The following is a 20,691-nucleotide window of genomic DNA, read 5'->3' on the forward strand; positions in this document are numbered from 1 at the left end:
TCCTCATAGAATATCTTTCTGGTGAAGCTGCATGTCAGAGGTAGTCTTCCACTCTTGGCCCTTGCTTTTCTCCCAACTGGAAAATTAAAACTGGATGTGACTCTCCTATCAAAAGCAAACAGATTGGAAGCTCTGCCTCTACTGAAACTTGTAGTCCCATGAAGTGAGAGCAGACTAGAAAGGCCATCCACTCAGCTTGTGGAGTGAGATTGCGTTGTAGTAGCCCTTTGTTCTTGACACTGGGGGGTTTATTGGCTTTTGTTAACTGCTAGTTTCGGAGGAATTTGTTTCCCTGCCCTGAAAAAGGGTTACTATGGGTAAGTAAGGAACTTACATGGCTAATGTCTTTTTACTTCCCAGAGCAGCACATTGGGGCCAAGGAAAAAAAAGCAGCACCACACAAAAAAATCTTGGTGTTTTTTTTTTTGTGTGTGTGTGTGTGCATCACAAAGGATTTGGTAGCAGGAAGGCCCTACACAAGAATACCTCTGGAGAGGGAAGTGGACTTGTTGCCTTGTGAACCAGTCTTCACTGAAGGAAGGTTCAGGATGATGGTTTTGGCACTATGCATGGGAGGTCTGGGGCAAGACAAAGTGAGATATATGGGTTTCCTGGTTCTCCTCTCAAAATACCTGAGGGGTGGAGGTGCTTTCAGTCATGCCTGGGGCTTTGCATTAAGTAGTTATTTTTTAGCTACTGTTGGCCACCACACCCACACATCCAGGCTCTTGTCCCTGCCTTCTGCTGCTGGCTGTTGTGCTCTCCACCAGCTCCCCTCCCATGTGGCTCTAGTGATAAGAGGCACAGAAGCAAAGATGAGAGGAAACATGCAGTCACAGAATGGGGGGCCTCTTGGTTGCCACCAGCCAAACTCCTGAAGGTCTGTCTTCTCTCTAACCTTCATTGTAGAAGGCTACAAAATCCCATCTCCTAATAGGTGCTATCAAATGGGCTGCTTCAGTCTGAGTGTGGAGGAGGTGGATAGTTGCACAACACGCTGCCCTTTTATCTTGGACTATTGGCAGTTGTTGACCTATTCAATAAAAAAATGGCCTATTGACTTAATTCTAAAAACTCTGGCTGTGTGGGCATATGTAGGATAGTTTTCATCATTGAGACTGGAAGCTTGCAAAAACCATTGCAGTAGTGGTTCTTTAGGGGTTTCTTGTGAATTTCAACTTTGAGAGTGTTTTTCTTCTACTGTAAAGTCCTGTCTCTAAATTCATTTATAGACATGAGAATAGAAATTTAATGGGATTTTTTTTCTAATGTTAAGCAGAGAAGATATTTTTCAGTTTCACATGGCAGCTAGGATAAGGTTGAGGCACAGAGGGCTAGTCAAGTCACTTGGATGATTCTCATCTTGTTTTCTCCCATGCTGTGTTCTGTTGAAGAGCAAATTACTACATATAATGCTAGTTCAGCATTTTGCTGCTCTTGATGGTTCAGAGAGCATGCTTGAAGCCCTGAAGAACTCTAGGGTGTAGTCTTGTCCTAGTTCTAGTTCAACAAATAATCAGCACCATCTTTTGGGGAAAGAAAATATCAAAGTAGCAGGATGTCATAATTAATTTTTGTCAGTATAGGATCCAATTCCAGAGTATCAATTCCAGAAATGGCCTTTTTCTCCAATCTGAAACCAAAGTCAATTAGTGACTGGCCTGCCTATGAACTTTTTTAAAACTAGAAATGTGAGGAATAGCTATTTTTAGCAAGACCTCTGGTTTTAGCTTTGTACATTTTAAACCTCTCTCAGGAACCTGGAAGATAGTGCAGCAACAGCCATTAAGAGTTAAACTGTAGCTCACAGACCTTATGTGAGCTTTGATCTTTTTCTCTTGGAAGGATATTTGCAGTGATAGAACCTCTCTATCTAGGAAACTATGTGCACATTCGGGATGCATAAAGTGGGAAACACTGTCTCAATACGGAATTTGTGCTTGTTTTAATGTGTGTAAACCAGAATTCTAAGCAAGAAAAAAAAACAGTTGTGTTTTGACGGAAAGATCTTGGAGCATGTATCTTTCAAGTGTCTGTAATTAGAAAGCTTCTAAGTTACTTGTTTTACTTCTTCAATACTACCTGAATTGGATACCTGCAGGGAATATCAGCTTCCCACCTGTACCTCTGAATTTGCCAACTAGATGAACTTTGAAGTTGCTTCTAAGAAGTTGCTGGTGCAGTTTGTTAATGTTCTGGTTTGGTGGTACTAGTTGTTAAAACAGACTTAAATCTTTCATTGGTTGGAATATTGCAACATTAGACTCTTTGGAGAGAGAAGTCTTATTTCCTGTGGTTAGCTCTGACCTGTATCTAACAGTGTGTATGTTCAAAATGTGCTACTTGTTGTCTGGGTGAACCTTTCCTGGGAAGAAAGGGTGTGGGAAGAGAGGTTGATCTGCTCATCCTTATTCACTTAAGATATTTGTTAAGGGTGGTGTGCCTTTTCACCTCGCCAGTGAAAATACTGGTTATGTTTTAAACAACCCCTGACACATCTGGGTGGCTTGCAGCACAGAGATGTATTTTTGCTCAAGTAATTAATGCCTAACTTTCGGTTTTCTGAAAATCTTCCTCCTTCCCTTCCACCCCCCATTAGGGGTTGTGAATGTGACTCAGTCCATACCTAAAGTCACTGCTGTGACTTTCACATATGAAGAACTAGTACTGGCTAATCCTGGAATACTGGTGCATAGAATGGGGGGGAGGGTTTTGTATTGTTTGGACAAATTGCTGCTCTCTAAAACACAAAAAGTAATAGCTTTTATTTTAACTGTCCTTACAGTAAAGTGTGGGCTTAGTGACCCTTTTAGACTAAGGAAGTGGCTTGAAATTGCTTTAAAAATATGCACAGAAGTATCTTTAAATGCACACAGAAATCTTTTTAACAGCAGATTGCATGCAGACTGTTTCAGCATGTGTGTGCATGTGCTTGGCAGCTAATGGAGGATCAAACATGCTCTTTGAATGTACCTTGGTCATGTTGGCAACTGTTTTGATCCCTGTGTTGCTCTTTGCCAAGCAGTAGTAAAACCAACCCCTTTCTAGGAACTCTGAAACAGCCAGACCAGAATGTGGCACGTACAACATGTCATTCAGCAGGGCATTTTATAAGGAGTGGTTGGGAACTATTACAGAGGACAGGGGCAGATGAAATTCAAGGTTGTGGAGGCTAGAGAAAGGGAAAATAAGAAACTGGCCTTTGACTTCTGTCTTTGCAGCCTCAACTATGTTTTTCAAAAAAAGTGATAGTTATTTAGTTATTTGGGATAGAAATATTCTAGATGCAGGGTTCTGGTCCTTCTCAGTTGGGAGAAGCAAGATCTCAATCTTAGATGTATTGTTTTAAAACATGCAACTAGGTAAAACTGCATTCAACTGTAATTTCTGAACACTTAAATAATTCCAGGAGAGGCATACAATACTCTAGGAAAATGCATTCATTGTATTCTTAATTCTACTTGCTCTCCCTGCTAGATAAATAAATGCTACTTGAATGATTCAAATGCTTGAGTGTGTTTGTTTCAAAGTTTGAGGATTCTGTATTCATTGTTTGCATTTACAGCTTCACAGTGCAAATTTGGTCTGGAGAGATTAAAGAGTTAGTTTAAGGTCTTGCAGGCAAAGACTAAACTCCTCCTTCCTTCCCACCCACCCCTTTCAAGGATAATATTCCACTGTGCCAGATTGCCCATATTGCCACCAGAAAATTGCTTGGACCACTTCTTACAAAATCAAAGGTCAACTCCATGCCTTCGTGGCAGCTGGGAAACTAATGATTTAATGCTGCTTTGACCTTTGGCTTCCTAGTCCGTTTGAGTCTGACCCAATGTTTTAATTTTCCAATACTGCTGGGCAGTTGGCTTTTGTCTGTTTCCAGATGTAACTTGCATATTGAGGCCTGTTACTGAAGTGAGAACAAAACAACAAAACATCTCAGCCTGCAAGGGGAAGGAAAAATAACAGCACCTAATGTTTTTTATGCTACAAAAGCTAGAAAATACATCTGTCCAGTGAAACTGACTCATCCACAGCTAATAAGGTTAGGTTCGAAACAACAAAACGTGAATATTTGTCAAGTGTTTACATTTAGTTTTCAAGTATTTTAATGGCAGTCTTGCTTTTCAGCTTTTTTTTTTTTACAGGTTTATGTAGAAATGGCAGAATAAAACCAGTAGCTTTTTTCCCCCTTCTGCCTGCAATCTTTCCAAAAGAAAAGTCAACGTTTGACCCAATTGGAAAACATCACAAAAAATAACCAGTTGGTTTTTGAAAATGCATGTGCTGGCTATGGGAATGGAAGTGTAAAGTGAGATGGAAAGCAGTGGTGGCTTACACTGAAGTGTGATTAGGAAGTTACACGTTTAAAGCTGCAACATTTAATCAGTACTTTGTAGGGGGTTTTCCTGTGTATGTACTAGGTGAATATTACATTAGGTTTTTGCCATACCGGTAATTTTGCAACCATTGCCAGTACAGTTTGAATATGCTATTAATGGTGTGTTAATGGGTGAGGAAAGCACCCTGAGGTGGCTAGCATTTTCTTAATGAAAGGCTACTGATTGTTTGGAAAGATCCCCCTGGAGTACTGATGCATATGTAAATTCCCCTTGGAGTACTGATGCATATGGAAACTCCTCTTCCCCTGAAGGTGCAAATCTCCTGGCTTTATCTGGTCTATCTGCCCATCACAAGTACCGATAGGACTTGATTCCTGCCTAAACTACTCTGTAGCTCTAAAAGGTCAGCTCATACCCAGGCTTGTGTGTGAGAGGTTAGTTTTGCAGAGCAGATGGGCTCCTAAAACTTTTATGGTCTCAAGTCAAATCACCTCAAGCTGTAATCTCATTAAATCTTAAGTGAATCAGTGGGTCTGGTTATTACTTGAAAGCAGTGTTACAGGAAGCGATGTTCCTTATGCAGTAGGTCTGTCTTGGTAGTAAGCTACCAGAGGTACTTGCCTGTGTGTGTGGCTCTTGAAGCTGCTCCCTTATTTTGATAGCAAAGGTGGTATGTGGGGTGCAGCAAGTTAACCTTTCAGTAGAGGACAAAGGTCCTGAAATCCACCTTATGTTAACTAAAGGAGTTATAATTTTCCCTTGCACTGTTGATCACACACACCCATTACACTGTCCCATCATTTGTGCCTTTAGAATAAATTAACCTAATGACTTACTTGGAAAACCAAGCAGGGTGCTGAAAAGTGGGTGACAACACTGTCCAAAAGTCTGGCCTGCCTTTGTAAATTCAAAATCATTGTCTCTGTAACTTCCTGTGCTGGAAAGCCGTATATACAAGAATATTCTAAAGGTAGGCAGGTAGCTTCCTTTGAAAGGCTTTTACCAAGCAGCCCTGACTCAATAGGTTAATTGTCTTGTTCTTGGAAATCTGGTTAAGCATGTTTTGTTCTTTTACCTGGATTGCAGAGTTTTGGTTTGCTTTTTGAGAGAAACTAAATCTAATCTATGACCTCCTCAAACTTTCTTCTTAGCACTTAAGGGACATGTAGGACTAGTTTGGCAATACATAAAAATTAATGATCACAGCTTAACGTGCAGGATGTGTGTACACAAGAGTGTTCATAAAACTTCCCGCTGATTATGTAGAGATAATAAAATTTCTTCTGCTTTGTGTGCCTGCTTCCTTCCATGGATGGGTGGAAACCAGACCCTGCAAAAACCCAGCATTTTGGTGAACTGGTGTACCTAAGCTGTAAACTCCTGCCGGTGCTGGTCAGAAATCGCATGTTTCTAGTTAAGGTGCACCATAAATATCTACACCTGCTTCCATAGTAAGAATAATATCTGTTAAAATTTCTTATATGTAACAAGACAGCATGTGTTTTAGCATAAAATAGCTTTTTTTGGTAATAAGACTAGTACTTTGTTTTTCTTCAAGAACTGGGCAAGGAACTAACTAACTTTTGTAACCACCCTCTGTCTCTCCTCTTTCTTTGGTTGAGTTGCATTTAACTCCTCTTCCCCTCTAGTTCAGCCTGAATAGTTTTTCTTCCCTTCACTGATAATTGAGCAAGCCTTCTATATTAAGCGTTTGTCCTGACTTTAAATGTGGCCTTGCTTGAGCTTTAAATTTAGGATAAGGCTAACTTACCTGCACCATACAAAACAATCTAAAGTGAGTACTACGTAGAAGAGTTGATGCCTTCACTGAAGGATTCTAAGTATTTGAATTAAAACTGTTTTCATATTCATAAAAGGTCCTGAAAATATGTCTCTGAGCCAGATAGGATGGCACCAAATCTCTGTAGTTTAGTTAGACCAAAGTTGTAATGCTGTTCAACAGAACATACTTGGTGGCTGTACACAGTCACACAGTGTATTTGACCAATGGGATGGAGCCCCTGTAGTAGTGTGTGTATCAATTATAACTTAAGTCTTGGCTGAGCGGGAATAGTGTCCTTGGTCTCCCAAAACAACCTACTGCTCAATGATGTCTGTGGCATAATGGCAAAGTGCTGTCATTGCTGTTTCTTACCCTTGTCTGTAAGCACTTCAGATCTGCCCTATGGTTTGAAGGAGAGGTATTTCTACTCCAGGGTTGTTTTTTTTCCCCCACTCAAGCATTCCAGGATGAATATTCACTTATCTCCCCACCTATCCCAAATTCAAAAGGAAAGCAATCTTTCTTTATGAAAGAAGGTAGGACACTGCAGCACGTAAATCTAGGCAGAAAATATGGGAGAGGCCACAACAATAACAACCAAACAAAAAAACCCCAACACAAAATGTCCCAAAAAAGAACACTTTTAGTGTGTGTAGGACATCTGGGACATAGTTTGCTTGTACCTGTATTTCACTCATTTTGAAATAAGTGTGAGGTTTAAGTGGTTTATTTTAAGTTTTGAAGCTTAGGAGATCTTGCTGCTTTCTGTTGCCAGAGGGGCAAGCAGGTAGAGGTATATGAAGATATATTGTCTCTCAGAGCCTGTCTTAAATGTTCAGATTTAATGTCTCTCATTTAGTATTAATGGTTTGTAAACAGACTTATCTGTTGTTCTTACTGTTCTATAGAGATGGAGAAAAAAATTTTTCTGAGTAAACACTTCTGACCTCCTGGAACAGATCTTCTTATTCTTAGATGTTTTTCTTTCATGGTTTACAGTACTTTTTTGGCAGTAACTGCAGAGCTGTGTCATTATATGATAGATGGACAAGAATTTACTCATTCACTCGCAAGGGATTAAAGAGTAACCTGCAGTGGTGTTTGTTATATGATTATTGAAATGCCCTGTGGCTGTTAAGACAGCTAGGTCTTCCAAGACAAACAAAAAATACTAGAGTTCATTTGGCAGTAGTACACAAGCACTCACAGGATAACACTTTCATGAAGAGTCTTCTGTAATCCTCCATAAAATGAAGAGGAATTGTAACAAGTATATTAGTCTGACAAATTTAGTCTGGCATTCTGCTAGAAGCAGCAAAGATTTGATCCTCAAGGACAGTGTTGTTTCTCTGAGTAAGATTCTCTGGTATATGTCCTATGCTGAGAGCAGATAGTCATTGTTTTCAACATAGATGGTATAATTTGATCAGGTTAGCTGAGGAACAGTGGCACAGTATGTATATAGTGTGCTTTTAGAAAGTACTGCCTGGATCTGGAGCAAACAATTTTTTTTTCTCCCCTTTCAATGCAGTCCAAATTTGGTTTTGCTTAATTAAGATTCCTGATTTATGAGGAATCCCAACCAAAACCTCAACATGTCATAATTTTTCTTTCTGCTCCAAAACATGTGTACTTAAGCTAGTAAAAATTTTACACTTGCATATTTTTATTGTGTGAGCATTTGAGTGGATGATGGTATGGAGGGAAAGCTTGAATGCCTTTTGAGGATACCTTCCAAATGTTCATGTTAGCTGTTTTTGTGTTTCACTGAAGTTGCTTCAAAGGCCTTATAGAAGAAGGACTTGGTATGTTCATGTGTAGTGTTTGTAAAAACAGTGCTTGGGACAGCGTAAGGCAAGGGAAGCAGGGAAGGCAAAAGAACAGTGGGGGCCAGTTCAGTGCTGCCTTTGTCCTTTCCACAAAACCTGTTCCACATAAGCATTAACTGAAAACATTGCAGTATAAAACACTTGGAATGGCTTTATATGTCAGTTTTCCCAGACGACAGTCTTGCCTGTATTTCCTAATAAAAGGCTATAGTTGGTCATATTCACTTTGACTGCAGTTTGATGTGCATATGGCACTGGTGGTAACCGGACTTGTTTAATAGGCATGGATTGTTTCACAATTAAAGGAGGAAAAAAAAGTTAACAACTCCTGCTGTGGGGGTTCAGTATCGCAGTTGTTCTCGTTATAGCTTTTCTCTGAGGACATGAGGTGCAAGGCAGAAGTGGGAGGAGTGGCAAGACTGGGCTGTTCCCATAAGACACCCAGGCTGCAATAGTAGCCAATGCTCAATGTTGGGGTGGTGGGGGAAGGAGGACAGAAGAGAAGGATGACATTTCCTTCCCTCTCCCCTGGCTGTATTAATGCTTGGCTAACTGGGCACTTCTCACTGAGAAAATGAGGGAGGAATTCTTTCCTATAGTATTCCAGGTGAATATTCAGCTTATGCCCTAAGGCATACATTTCTGTTACTGTTATTTATCTTTACTCCACATGAACTGCCATAGGATCAGTATGGTTCTATTAAAAAAAAACCCAAACCACCCTAATTTTTAAGTATCTTATGCCTTACCACAAGGAGTCATTGCAAGCAGCACAATTCTCAAGTAATTGCTCTCTCTATAGTGATATTAGCCTGTTTAGGTAATATTCTCTGTTCAAGAGCTACCTAGTACTAGAAGTAGACTGAGGGACAGTGTCTTGTATGAGTGTGTGGACTGATCTTGCCTACCAGGCTGTTACTCAGACTGGAATTACCAGAGTCTAGTAGTAGTGGTGTTAGGTATCTCAATTGCTTCACATATGTTAACCACCCTCTTTGTTAAAAGGCCTTTGAGATGCGCTAGTCTAAGTTTATATTTTTCCCTTCATCCTTACATGAATAATCCTTTTAAAAAAAAGATATAGATACACTTTTGAGAAATCCTGTAGAGACAATGTAATATTGTTAAAATGATTTAAAATGAACAGTCAGTACAGAGACAAAGCTCCCCCCCAAGTAGAGTATGCACTTGAAGAGAGAAATTACAGATGTTAAGCTACCTCACACTTCTGATTTTATATTGGTTGTATTCCCATGTAAAAATGGCTTTATCTGAAAACTGCTAATTTTTGGCACTATTGTCTCAGTTATTTTGTACTATGGGTTCTTGTGTTCTTCCCTATTGTTGGCAGTGAGGTTACCCAAGTAAGGGGGAGCTACTAAACAATAAAACTACAAAGTGGGACAATTTGTAATTGCTTAGTTTTCTAGTACTCTCTACTGCACTTGGAATTACTGCCTAAATTCATGTGGTGGTGCAACTGTGAGAGTTTTCAAATGTGCACTTTCAGTCTTGTCGTCTTGTATCAAATAAATACTAGATAATGTAGTTGAAGCATTACATTGTGTGAAAGAATAAACACAAACTCATGTTCTAAAGGTTGCTTTCCTGAACCAAGAGGAACCTACTTAAAACAAGAATTTCTGAAAACTCAGCAGTGCAAAAAAACTCCATGTGAAATAAAAATATTGGCCTATCTATCACAAAGTTAAAATAGGTAAAGCCACAGTCTTTTTGGATAAATCTGTGTTTTATTCTCACACCCAGTTTTTCTCTTACTTTAAATTTGTAATGCTCAATTGTTGTCTAGCCTAATAGGCAAAAATCTCTGGTAAACTGCATGCAGTCCATCTGCTTAAGATGTTTTGCAATCGACTTGTCTTTGGCTTGAGGACTAGCTGGTCCTTGAGTGAAATCCAGGAACTTTAATGTTGTTTTCTCTTCCCACTCCCTTCCTCATCAAATGAAACAGAATAATGTTTGTCTCTAGTATATTAAGAGAGAAACAATTTTCTAGCTATTTGTTTTCAGGGCATATAATAGCATCCTTGCCATCAGCTTTCCATATGAAGGTCAACAGTTGCCAAGGACCTGAATGGAAGTAGTGTTCTCTGCAGTGGTATAGGAACAGCATAGAGTTGAATATAGATTTCTAAGAGCTGAGGCCTGTACTGATGTTAGGCGTCAGAGCAGGATGCAGCAGCTTCAAGTGTACCCTGACTCCTAGACTTACCCTTCCCATGCCTAGGACAAAACTCAGAAGAATCTAATGCTTGGCCTGTGCAGAAAAAGGGGGAGATGTTAATATTAGGAGTTTGTGAATATGTTTGTTGCTTCTCTCAAAAAAGGCCAAACCACAACAAAATTCCACGTGCAACAGCAAAGCATTTGACAGCTCATTGTGATTTACAGCATCACTGGAATCATGGCCAAGCTTTGGCTGAGATCTTTAAGACACTCTAGCTTTCAGAGTGCTGGAGAGTTAGAGAGGTTCAGTGACGGATTTAAAGGGACTTACAGCTGTGACTTGGACAGATGGGCTTGAAGTGGAACTGGGGCCTGACCCACTCTAATGACTGCTTCCACAGCAGACTATTAGATTGCTAGCTTGAACTGTTGAATATTTAGATCCACCCACTGTCCCCTGTGCCAAGACCACCCTGCTGCTACTCGTGTCATGTAGATTTGGCACAGAAGCTGCATTTAAACAGCTAATGAGTTGCATGTTGAAGCACAGGCTGGTCTCCCCTATTGAAATCTGTAAAAGAGCTGGCTGAGTCACTTGCTAGCTACTGATACTATTGCATCTTGCCATAGAATAGCTACTTTACCTGCTTTAGTGATGAAGCAGATGCTGTGACTTCTTTAAAGCAGAAGAAATACAGATTTTTCCTAGTACCAACTATTTCTTTAAAAGAAAATTGCAGAATGTACTTACCACTGTGGTAAAGAAATTGATTATCACTTTGTGATAATTATACTTCTGCTATCTCAGTGTTTACATTAGAATATTAAGCCTTGCTTATAGGAAGAATTGGAGTGACAAGGTGGATGTGAGAATGTCTTTTCAGTCCATCGGTAACCGGAATCTCTGAGGTAGTGCATTAGATCAGCTGGACAAGTTACTTTGCACCCAAGAACTTTTAAAAAGCTAGCTGACGAGGTGTTCTTCAAACACTAGGCAAAGTCCAGCTGAGTGGTGTAGCAGTCACTCCATATTTAAAGTGAATGAACAGGGAGGTGCTACAACTGACAGAAGTGCTGCTGAGAAGTGCTTGGGATGCTGCATTTCCAGATAGGTGGCTATAAGCAGAAGCTACAGTCATCACGGTTTTATTTTTAAGACTCTAAACACAGAGGATGCAGTTTTTATTGTATACTGGAGCTAGATGATCCTTAAACCAGCTTTGTCCAAGATGTGACTTGCTGTCTCCTTGCCCCAGTTTGCAGCCTGTCATTGCACTATTACAGCATGATGTGGCCTTCAGAATGAAGTAGATCTTGATTGTCCTTCTAACCTGAGACCTTTTGAATTTGCAAATACTGCTTATATTGGTAAAGAAAACCTAAATGGTCTTTATTCTACTCCCAGCTGACCGTTATTACTGACTGGGTTTTCTAAACTTGATTAAAGAAACTGTGCCTTCTGAAGAAACTTTACTTTTAACTTAGATGATTTGCCTGGCCCAGTGTTGTCACTACTCTCTAAAATATGCATCTGTTTTTACTGGCTTTGATAGCACAGCAGGATCAAAGAAGGTAAACATCAAGGATTTTAAGAGTATGTTAGTCTTTTGGTTTAACAGCCTTTTTAGCTTATCAGACTTAATTTGCCTTAGATAATGTTCTTCAAGTTAGAACTTGAAATGAATGCTATAAATAAGATCTACACTAACTTCCAGCTCTGAGGTTGGAGAAGTACCAGCACTGCAACTCAGCTGATATTTAAGATGGTTGTCACCAGATGTCTCCATGTCTGTAGTTGAGGGTGGTGGTTCTTCACTTGTTCTGGCCCTACTGCTGTTCTGATCCCTGGATCAAATGAGCAGCTAAACTGTTTTCTAAAATTGATTTTTTTCTACTGTTTGGAAAGACCTCACATCTCTTAACTAGGGCTGGAGGAACAGTAAAGAGTCCAGTGAAGGAAGAGGGCAGGGAGATACAGTCTTTCCTCTTAGAGTAACTATCAGTTTAATTGTCAAGTGAAATGACAACCTAGAGCTGTGTGAGGTTTCATGTTGGGAGCAGTGCTGGTTAGATTGGAGGTTTTGTAGATGAGCTTCCTTCCTCCTTATGTGCTAGGCTGAGAGAGAGCCTGTGTGTCTGAGAACCCAGAGCAAGAAACAGAACCCACTGAAGTGTCTGGAGAAGGAAGGTTCACACTAGTGCTGGAAAAAATGCATATGGAATTACAATTTTATTTCTTCTGAGCAGATTTGTGAAAGTCTTAAAATCATCTGTTAGCTAGGCTTTTATTAATCCCAGTGGAGAAAGGAAATCAAGCTGAATTTAACAGAAGGGCTGAATGGTCCTCTTGCACTTGATGAACTTATAAATGATCAAACTCATCTCTGTTCATCCAAGTGGCAAAGAAAAGAAATAGCAAACTGTTTTCACTAATCCCACTTGATACAACTTTCTGAGTATGCTGAATGCCTTATGTAGTATAGGGCTGTAATGCTTCAAAGTGCCTGTAATCTTGAAGAGATTTCATTATTCAACTGTTGACCTGAATTTGGGAATGCATTCTTGTCTGCTGTGGAGACCCTTCTGATGTTGGTGTACCACCTCCCATTACCACTAGATGCAGTGAGGAAGATTGGTGTTAAGCCAGTCTCTTCTAACACCAAAGCATTAAATCAAAATACAGATTTTAATATTAATTTGATTATTAATTAACTTGAGATTTTCCAAAGTGTCTCTTCAAGTGAAGCGCTGCAGGTGTTCTGGGAAATAGTCTGTAGTCCTGATGTGTTTCACATGGGTTGCTCTTAACTCCAGTCTTAATAGTATTTAAATTCCAAGAGTTATACCAGTGTAGAAGTTGAGGTTCTCAAAATGCTGCTCTGATCATGGTGTAATGCAAGTTAATTGTCACAAATTGCTATTAAATGGGAATCTAGGGACCAGCTGCCAACAGAAAAAAAATTCTCTTACTTCTTTCCATTTAAATTTACAACAATTATCTACCAAAATCTGAGCTGCATCCTAACTGTTGTATTTATATGCTGCTTTAAAAAGAAGAAAAAAATGCTGCATGTGTGATGCAGGGAAACACAGTCCTGAAGGAGGAAGACCAAAATTCATTGGAAAAGTAGTTTATAGTAAATTCGTAGTCATCTAAGCCTTACACACTACCTAACAAAGCCACCGGTGTTTGGGTTATTGTCAAGGGAGCTAGATAATAAAACACCTTTAGTAATGGAAAACTTAAGACTGGCCATAGTAAGTATGATTTTTATGTGGGGGGGGGTCGTAAACTCAAACTGAGTTGAGTTACAAATGCCATACTGAGACTTTTCCAAAAGCAGAAACCAAGAGGCTGCTGGTTTTTTTCTGTAGATTTTTTTATTGTTTAAGATTACAGAGTAGCTCTTAGAGGCAGACTGATGTTTTAAAATCATGTGACCTTATGTGTTGCTGCCTTGTACAAATTCTTAAACACTGTAGGCTCAAATAAAGTCATTGCAAGTCACTGAAATGCTATGACAGAAAATAAATGGTTAAACATTGCTAGATTCCATGTGCTGTATTGACAACTGCGTGCATATATGCTCTTAAATGTGCTCTGAAATGAGAGAAATCAAATGTTTGCAAGCTGGGAGGAGAAGGGCACTGTGAACCCTGCTGAAAGAACATTTATTTAAGCACAGGTTAAGGATAAGCCTCCTCAGATGCTGTTTCTGTTGAATTCTTCTGTCATGGTGCCTACTACATTCCATTGCTTTTGTCTGGCCTTGGTATTTGGGAAATTTTGGTGAGGGCTGGAAGGTGGGAGGGGGAGGGGGCGGGTGGGCAGGGGCACTGCTAGAAGCCGGTCAGCAGTAAGGAGAGGAGGGCTGGTGTGGGAATTGTGGAGTGGGGTCAGGGTTTAACTTTAGTGGCCATTCATCAGATGATGATTGATTGCTGTGCAGTCCCAGGGGACGTTTAACAACATCTCCGCCCATCCCCCTGCCCCCTTTGAAAGCAGATGGACCAAAAAATGGGGAGAGCGACACCCAGGAATTCCTGCTGTTGTAAAATGTTTTTACGGTGCACTGTACAGCCTTTCCTGAAGCAATCACATTTATGGCCTTGCTGTTGTATTTCTTGGGCTGCTGTGGCTGTAAAAGATGAATAGCCCTGTAATATGGTTCACTGATTCTGTTTAAATTGAAGTAGACTCCCTTTATTGTTTTGTGTCTAAAATTGTATGCCACCAATTCAGGAAATATTTCCTGTTTGGGAAATAATCAACCCATAGCTGATTTATTTTAAAATAAATCACTTTTAACTATCTCTGAAACTATTCCACTCTTGCTTCTGACTACTCCCCATTTAATATGGGTTGAAATTCTAAAATACTAATTAATGTAGGGAAGCAGCTTTTTTTTTCCTTAAAAAAAAAAAAACTACTTGTGCATGAGGGTCTTCCCCTCAATAGATAGCTACTAAAAAGGGTATTGGAAATGCACCACTTCTTAATTGTATTTTTACTAAAGCAATTTATTTACTGCAGAAAGAAACAATTGATTACATGCAATTTTTACACAATTCCAAATTCATTTGAAAAGAGAAGTCTGTCTCTGCTTATTTCTCTTTCCTTGGTGCTTATCGGTATTTGTGTGGATTTTTGCTTATAAACCATTTTTTCATACGCTTGTGAAAATGGTGAAATTAACAGGACAGTATTTAATTTACAGCTTGGTGGTTCTTTTGACTGATCTCCCTCTGCTTTTTCACAGAAGGTGGAGGAGGGGAGGCTTTAGGACTCGATACTGTGTTTTGTGGGTGTTCCTTTGTGAGTGTGTTTTGGGGTTTTTTGTGGTGGAGTTTTTTTTTGGGGGGGGGGGTTGGTTGAGTTTTTTCTTAACAGTTTGAGACTCGAAGTTACGAAAGACATAGTAGTACTTTTGTTCCCACTAACCCTGCCTAGCTGTGTTTCAGGACCAGTCTTATTATTTGTCCTCTAATGAGCATAGAAGGAGCAGTATGTTGTTATATTGACAGCACAACTGAAATGTGGTGTGGCCTTTTCATATTGCTGAAATTGGAAGAAGGCAGGGCTCTGCAAGCCTTTTAGGTATGCAAGTGCATCAGTTCTGAATTGAGAATACACTTAGTGTATTGTTCGACTTATATTTTTATAGGAGGTTGCTGGGAGTGGGGTGGTGGGATTTGGCTTATTTTTCTCCCCCTTCTATTTAGAAGCAGGCATAGAAACTTAATCTAGCAGTATGTGATCTTTGTGACCGTGACCTAGGGACTGGGATGTGAGGAGGCTTGAGCTTAACAGTAAATGCCTGGCTGTGGTTGAGTGCAGGATGAGCCTGGGTTAGCCCAACTGGTGTAGCACACCCTGGATGCTTTATGTGGTCCTACTGCTGGTGTTCTTGCAGTCTGTTGGCTGCTCCTGACTGTGAGCATGACCACAGGGAGAGAATTGCCCTTCTTGTACGTCTGCCAAGTTTGAGGGTCTTGGTGTAGCCTTTGTGTCCAGAGAGGAGTTTCTGGGAGGTTCCTCATTCATCTTAAAGCTGTCTGACTCTTTCTTCTGCCTTCCTTCTCCACTGAGATCAGTAGGGGCTCTGCATTTGTACTTTCTCCTGTATGTATTTAAGGTACCTATTTTAAATAAGTGTCACAGTGAGGCTCAGTCCATCACTCTCCACTTCTTTATGCCCAAGCCTGTTTAACTCTTTTGCTCTCACATTTAAATCTAGATGGTTTTCACTGAGGAGCAAATATGAGGCATTATCAAGTAGTATTTGCTCAAGATTTTCCCCTGTCATGTAATTTTGGATCTTTCATAAATTATTTTTATGGCTCTTTTTTCTCCTAGCTCTAAATCCAGGAGTGATATTTTCCACCACACTTCGGATGGCAATAGGCAAGCAAACGCCTTAAACTTACACTTGAAAGCTTCTCTTTGGTTTGAAAGGCTGTGTCACCTTGCCACTGGATGGTGTTCTCTTGCAGAGCAAGAGTGCTTGCCACAAGACTGATCTGTGGTGTCTTACCGAGCTTTTGCTTCTGGTGTTGACTGTTTTGAAGGACTAACAACAGATTTAACTTGCTTCTGGACTTCTGTTCATATGGTCACCATTTTCCTTTCAGCTGCTCTGCTTGATTGAGGCCCCAAATCCCTGATGTATGTTTTTAAAGTATATAGGATTCATATGACCTAACTTGATACCCTGTCTTGGTTTTCATTCTCTCTCAACTTCTCAGTTGTTTAAGTGGAGTCATTCAGCAACATGTAATAAACATTCTCTGTAATTTCAACAGCAAAATTACAGAACTGCCTGAGCAAGTGAACATTGCGTACAGATTTAGACAGTCTCAATGTGAAGATAAGGAACCCTCTAGTTGTGGAAGATGATCCATTTGAATAATGCATTTTGGAGCCAAGGCAGCTTTTTACTTGTAAAAGGCATAGGATCCGAGACACTGCTTGAAAGTTTAGGATTTGAGCAAAACATAAATGTCTATCCCAGTTCCCCAAGACAAAACTAACTTTCCAAAAAAGGAGGGGAGGAGAGTATGAGAGTGTGTTAGTAAAATCTGACATGTGTGCACAAACACACACATACCCCTTTGAGACATTAATCCATATACTACTTCAGCTGTTGCGCTTATAGGAGCTTAAAATGTCACTTTATGCAGCACAGGCAATCTGAGGGAATCACCTGTCCTGTCCTCCCCCTTCCTTTTGAGGGAGAAGGCAAAGAGGGATGTTATATACCGTATCACGAACCATTAGCTGTGGAACCACGAGTGGCTGGATGACAGCTGTGAGAAGGCAGGCATATCAAACACTTGTCCAATCTTTGTTGTTCTCCTTTCAGTGAGGTAGATTTCAAATAGCTGGCAATGAAAAAAAACTGTGGTACAAAACTCTGTTTGCTATTGTATAGTGGATTTTTACCACTTCCATGATAATTTAGATTTTCTTTAGCATTATGCTTTTAAAACTAGTGAAGAGGGGAACTCTTGTGGAAATGGTGTTGGACTCCTTCACGCACATCTTTGAAAAAAAACCCCAGCTGATTTCTGCTTGCCTGTAAGAACCTACACTTCCCTGGCAGATGCTATTTCTGTGTGTTGCTTCCCTCTGCTGGGCAGAATGGGAACAGTTACGGCTGATGGACAGATTCAACTTCCTAGGCTAACATCTTGGAGTGAGACTTTGACTGTGACTCGAATATAGGGTTTTAAAGTGCTTTGTGAATAGAATGGGGTTTTAGTGGTTACCTGCAGTTTGCTGTAGCATTCAAAAGCTCTGGTGAGCGTGACAGTGTTCCAGTCTTGTTTTCCAACTGGAGCATCTTAGGTATACCAGCATAGAAACACAATATCATAGCAAAGGGTTTTTTTGCTTTACTGTAGAGAGTGGCAGGAGGGGAGTCTTGCCTAATACTGCCACTGCCCTGAGCTCTCTATGAAGAGATTTGTATATTTTGAAAACATAAAGGATAGTTTCTCAGCACACTTCCCCCCCCCCCCCCCCCCCCCTTTTTTTTTTGGAGAGGGATGTGGTGTGAGTGTGCTGGTGCTGCAGTTCTCCAAAACATTGATTATTAAATGACCCACTTGAGAGTGGTGCTTGTCTGTGCAGGAAAAGTCTTCACCTGAAACTTGCCATAGATGACATCTCCAGTCTGCAAGTGTTGGCAGATGGCTTCCGCTCTTAAGAGGAGCTGATCGGGACACTCTTCCTAGTATTGTATTGCAAAGAAAACAGTGACACTTCCATCAAACTGTTGGAGTATGATTTGGAACTTACTGGGAAGGATAGCTCTTCCTTTGTGGAGAAACTATTGTGAAGTCTTTGCCTGTTGCTACTGCATCTAACCATCTTTTTACAGTTGAGCTGTTGGATTTTTTTACATCCTGCTTGTTTTCTTTCTCTTTAATTCTTTGGTAGATGGTGATACAGACTTTATTTTTTGCCCTCTAGGTACTGCATTTCTACTGTGATACCTGTTCTGTCCCCATATGTCGGGAATGTACCATGGGACGACATGTGGGTCACAGCTTTATCTACCTCCAAGATGCCCTACAAGATTCCAGGACTCTCACCATTCAGCTCCTGGCAGATGCTCAGCAAGGACGACAGGCAATTCAAGTAAGATACTCACAACTTGAGTACTTAATTTCCCCCCCCCCTTCTTCCCACCTCCACTCCCACCCCTCTCCCCAGCTTGTCTGTTACAGGGCAAGGTGTCAAGGCAAAAAGCTCTCTGCTTCTGCTGTCAGTCTTCTCACCCCTTCTGTTCTCTCAGATCTCTGACAAGTGACTGTGGAGCTGAAAACAAAAGTGCTGTTTTGAGTTTTGCATTCTCGCAGCATAATCCTGCCGTGTAAATCACAATATATATGAAGCTCTGTACAAATGCACTTGAGCGTGGAGCATTTTGAAGAAAGTTCTAATCTTGTATAGCAGTGCCAAGTCTGGTTTTGTTTTTACAACTGAGACTTATTTTCAGCTGTCTTTCATGCCTATAGAGCATCTAGCACTGTAGCTACTATTCCTCTGGTTGTATCTTCAGTGTTGTCACTGAATATGAAATACTAATCTGTTGTGGGATTAGCGTGAAACTTCTGACCTGCCTATGCAGAGGATCTGAAGCTATCTCCATGCAAGGATTACTCTGCACATGTAAATACATACTATAACTGCCTTTTCTACCTCAGCTATGTTTTATAGTGCAAATATCAATACCTGGCAAGGACTGGGAGGAAAGAAGTACTGTGCTTCAAACTATGGAACTTATGTAGGAAATTGTCCTACAGGGATTTGTAGATAGTTACTTTTGCCAGGTAATACCTAACAGTAACTATTATGTGGTGTCAGCAGTAGTTTTGCTTGTGCAAAGAGACTTTGAACGGGGAAGGCATAGTGGGGAAACTTCACTCCACACCTTTTAGTTTTGTTAGCCTCAAATGCTTTAGATGAGGATATCTGGAAACTCAACACTTCTATGGGATTTAAGTACCAAGGTTTCTTTTTAGAGTAAACATCAGTGGAATACTTTCTGAATTGGGGCTACTTTCCTGGCACATGCATGGTACAAATGATAATAACCAACAAACCTCATGTCCACCCATTATTGCTTCTTTCTTAGCAGATGAGGAAGTAAATTTGTTCAGTGGGAGAGGAGCAGCTAACTTTCCTCTCTGTTTGCACCTGAATGTGCAACTGGAATTTCATTCCACTTGTGGAATATGAAATAATAATGATGGTATAAATAATAAACCTTTGATGTCTCTCTAACTTGTGATGTTAACTTGTTACAACAGAACAGCAAGCACCAAGTTTTTGGAGCTGGATAGCTCTTCAGAGAATCCTGCAAACCTTATCTTCTTCCAAGATTTAAGTTGGATCGTAAGATTCTTCAACAGTATCAATATGGAAACATTTAATGTGTCCCCAGAATGAGCAAGAAGGAAAAAAATTCACTAGCTTAAAAACCTCACTGGTGCAGTGTCCTGAATTTCTCTAGGCTGTCCTAGACAAGTGCTTGTCAGTTAGTAATTACTGCTCTTGACCTTGAGGGCTCGTAGTCATCTAACTGGTGTGGATAAATCTTCTAAGAAGGGACTATCGCTTGGAGTCGAAACTAGCAGAATATCCTTGAGTCATCACTCTGCTACTATTGCATGAACGCTTTTATGTCTGCTTCCTACTGAGTTTACTCTGCTCATTACTCCCCCATTTTCTTCTGACCTTTGTTGGAGGCTCCTGCCGTTGTGGTGAGCTGCGTACTTTATGATGGTAAAGATAAAAGCTGGGTGATGGTGACTATAGTCAGGTAACTTGAAGCAGCTCAACAGAACTTAGTTTGTGTAGTTTTGTCCTAGCTACAGTGTGTTCAGGATAAGAGGCTGTCTTGGAAGTGTTAACTGGGCAGCTTGTGTAAAGATTATGTAAAATAAACCATGCTTTTCAAGTACTGAGTTCTTTTATTACTTCAATGGGCTTTTAAATCAGGGCTGCTGTACAGAAAAAGGGTAGTGAACAAGCAGATCACCAATCTGTGTGTGCATATGCAGCAATGGGAAGACTGTAGAACTCTAGACAGCTACTACAGAAGCAAGATCAGCAACAAGAGCATGTGAGTTAAAAGGAGAAAGTGACTGACTCAAGGTTGGTGCAGTGAGCCTGCTGCATAAAGTTTTTGTGGAGCGGAACTTTCCTTGTTCTTGGGATGAGAGAGCTGTGAAACTGTGTGTTTATCCTAAAGAGGAGATAGCACCTCAGTGTGAATTTAAAACAAACTCTGAAGTAACTAGGTTCTAAAATAAAAGCAATTAGCTTGAGTGATTTTCTTAAAGTTTAGAAACAGTCAACAGAGAATTAAATGCCAGTACAAGCTGCAATCTGAGGAACATAGACTGGCACTCTAAGCCTTGAAAATTAATACTGTGTATTAACACTTCTTAATGGGGCCAATTCTTACTACTGTACTAGTAACTCTTAATAGGCTCTGAAAGTGATAGCTCACTACCATGAGATGTTCAGGATAGATGAGGA

At 40.3% G+C, this 20,691-nt stretch overlaps 1 protein-coding gene across 1 annotated transcript in view; it reads left to right on the forward strand.

Annotated features, from left to right (window-relative positions):
• Positions 1-20,691, forward strand: part of TRIM71 (tripartite motif containing 71) — a 53,598-nt gene that overhangs the window by 21,870 nt on the left and 11,037 nt on the right. The window contains exon 2 of the mRNA XM_061997308.1: positions 18,115-18,282. Coding sequence (XP_061853292.1) covers positions 18,115-18,282 — 168 coding nt within the window. The remainder of the gene's footprint in view (positions 1-18,114; positions 18,283-20,691) is intronic.

The sequence above is a fragment of the Colius striatus genome, chromosome 5 (genome assembly GCF_028858725.1).
Source record: "Colius striatus isolate bColStr4 chromosome 5, bColStr4.1.hap1, whole genome shotgun sequence".
Classification (NCBI taxonomy): domain Eukaryota; kingdom Metazoa; phylum Chordata; class Aves; order Coliiformes; family Coliidae; genus Colius; species Colius striatus.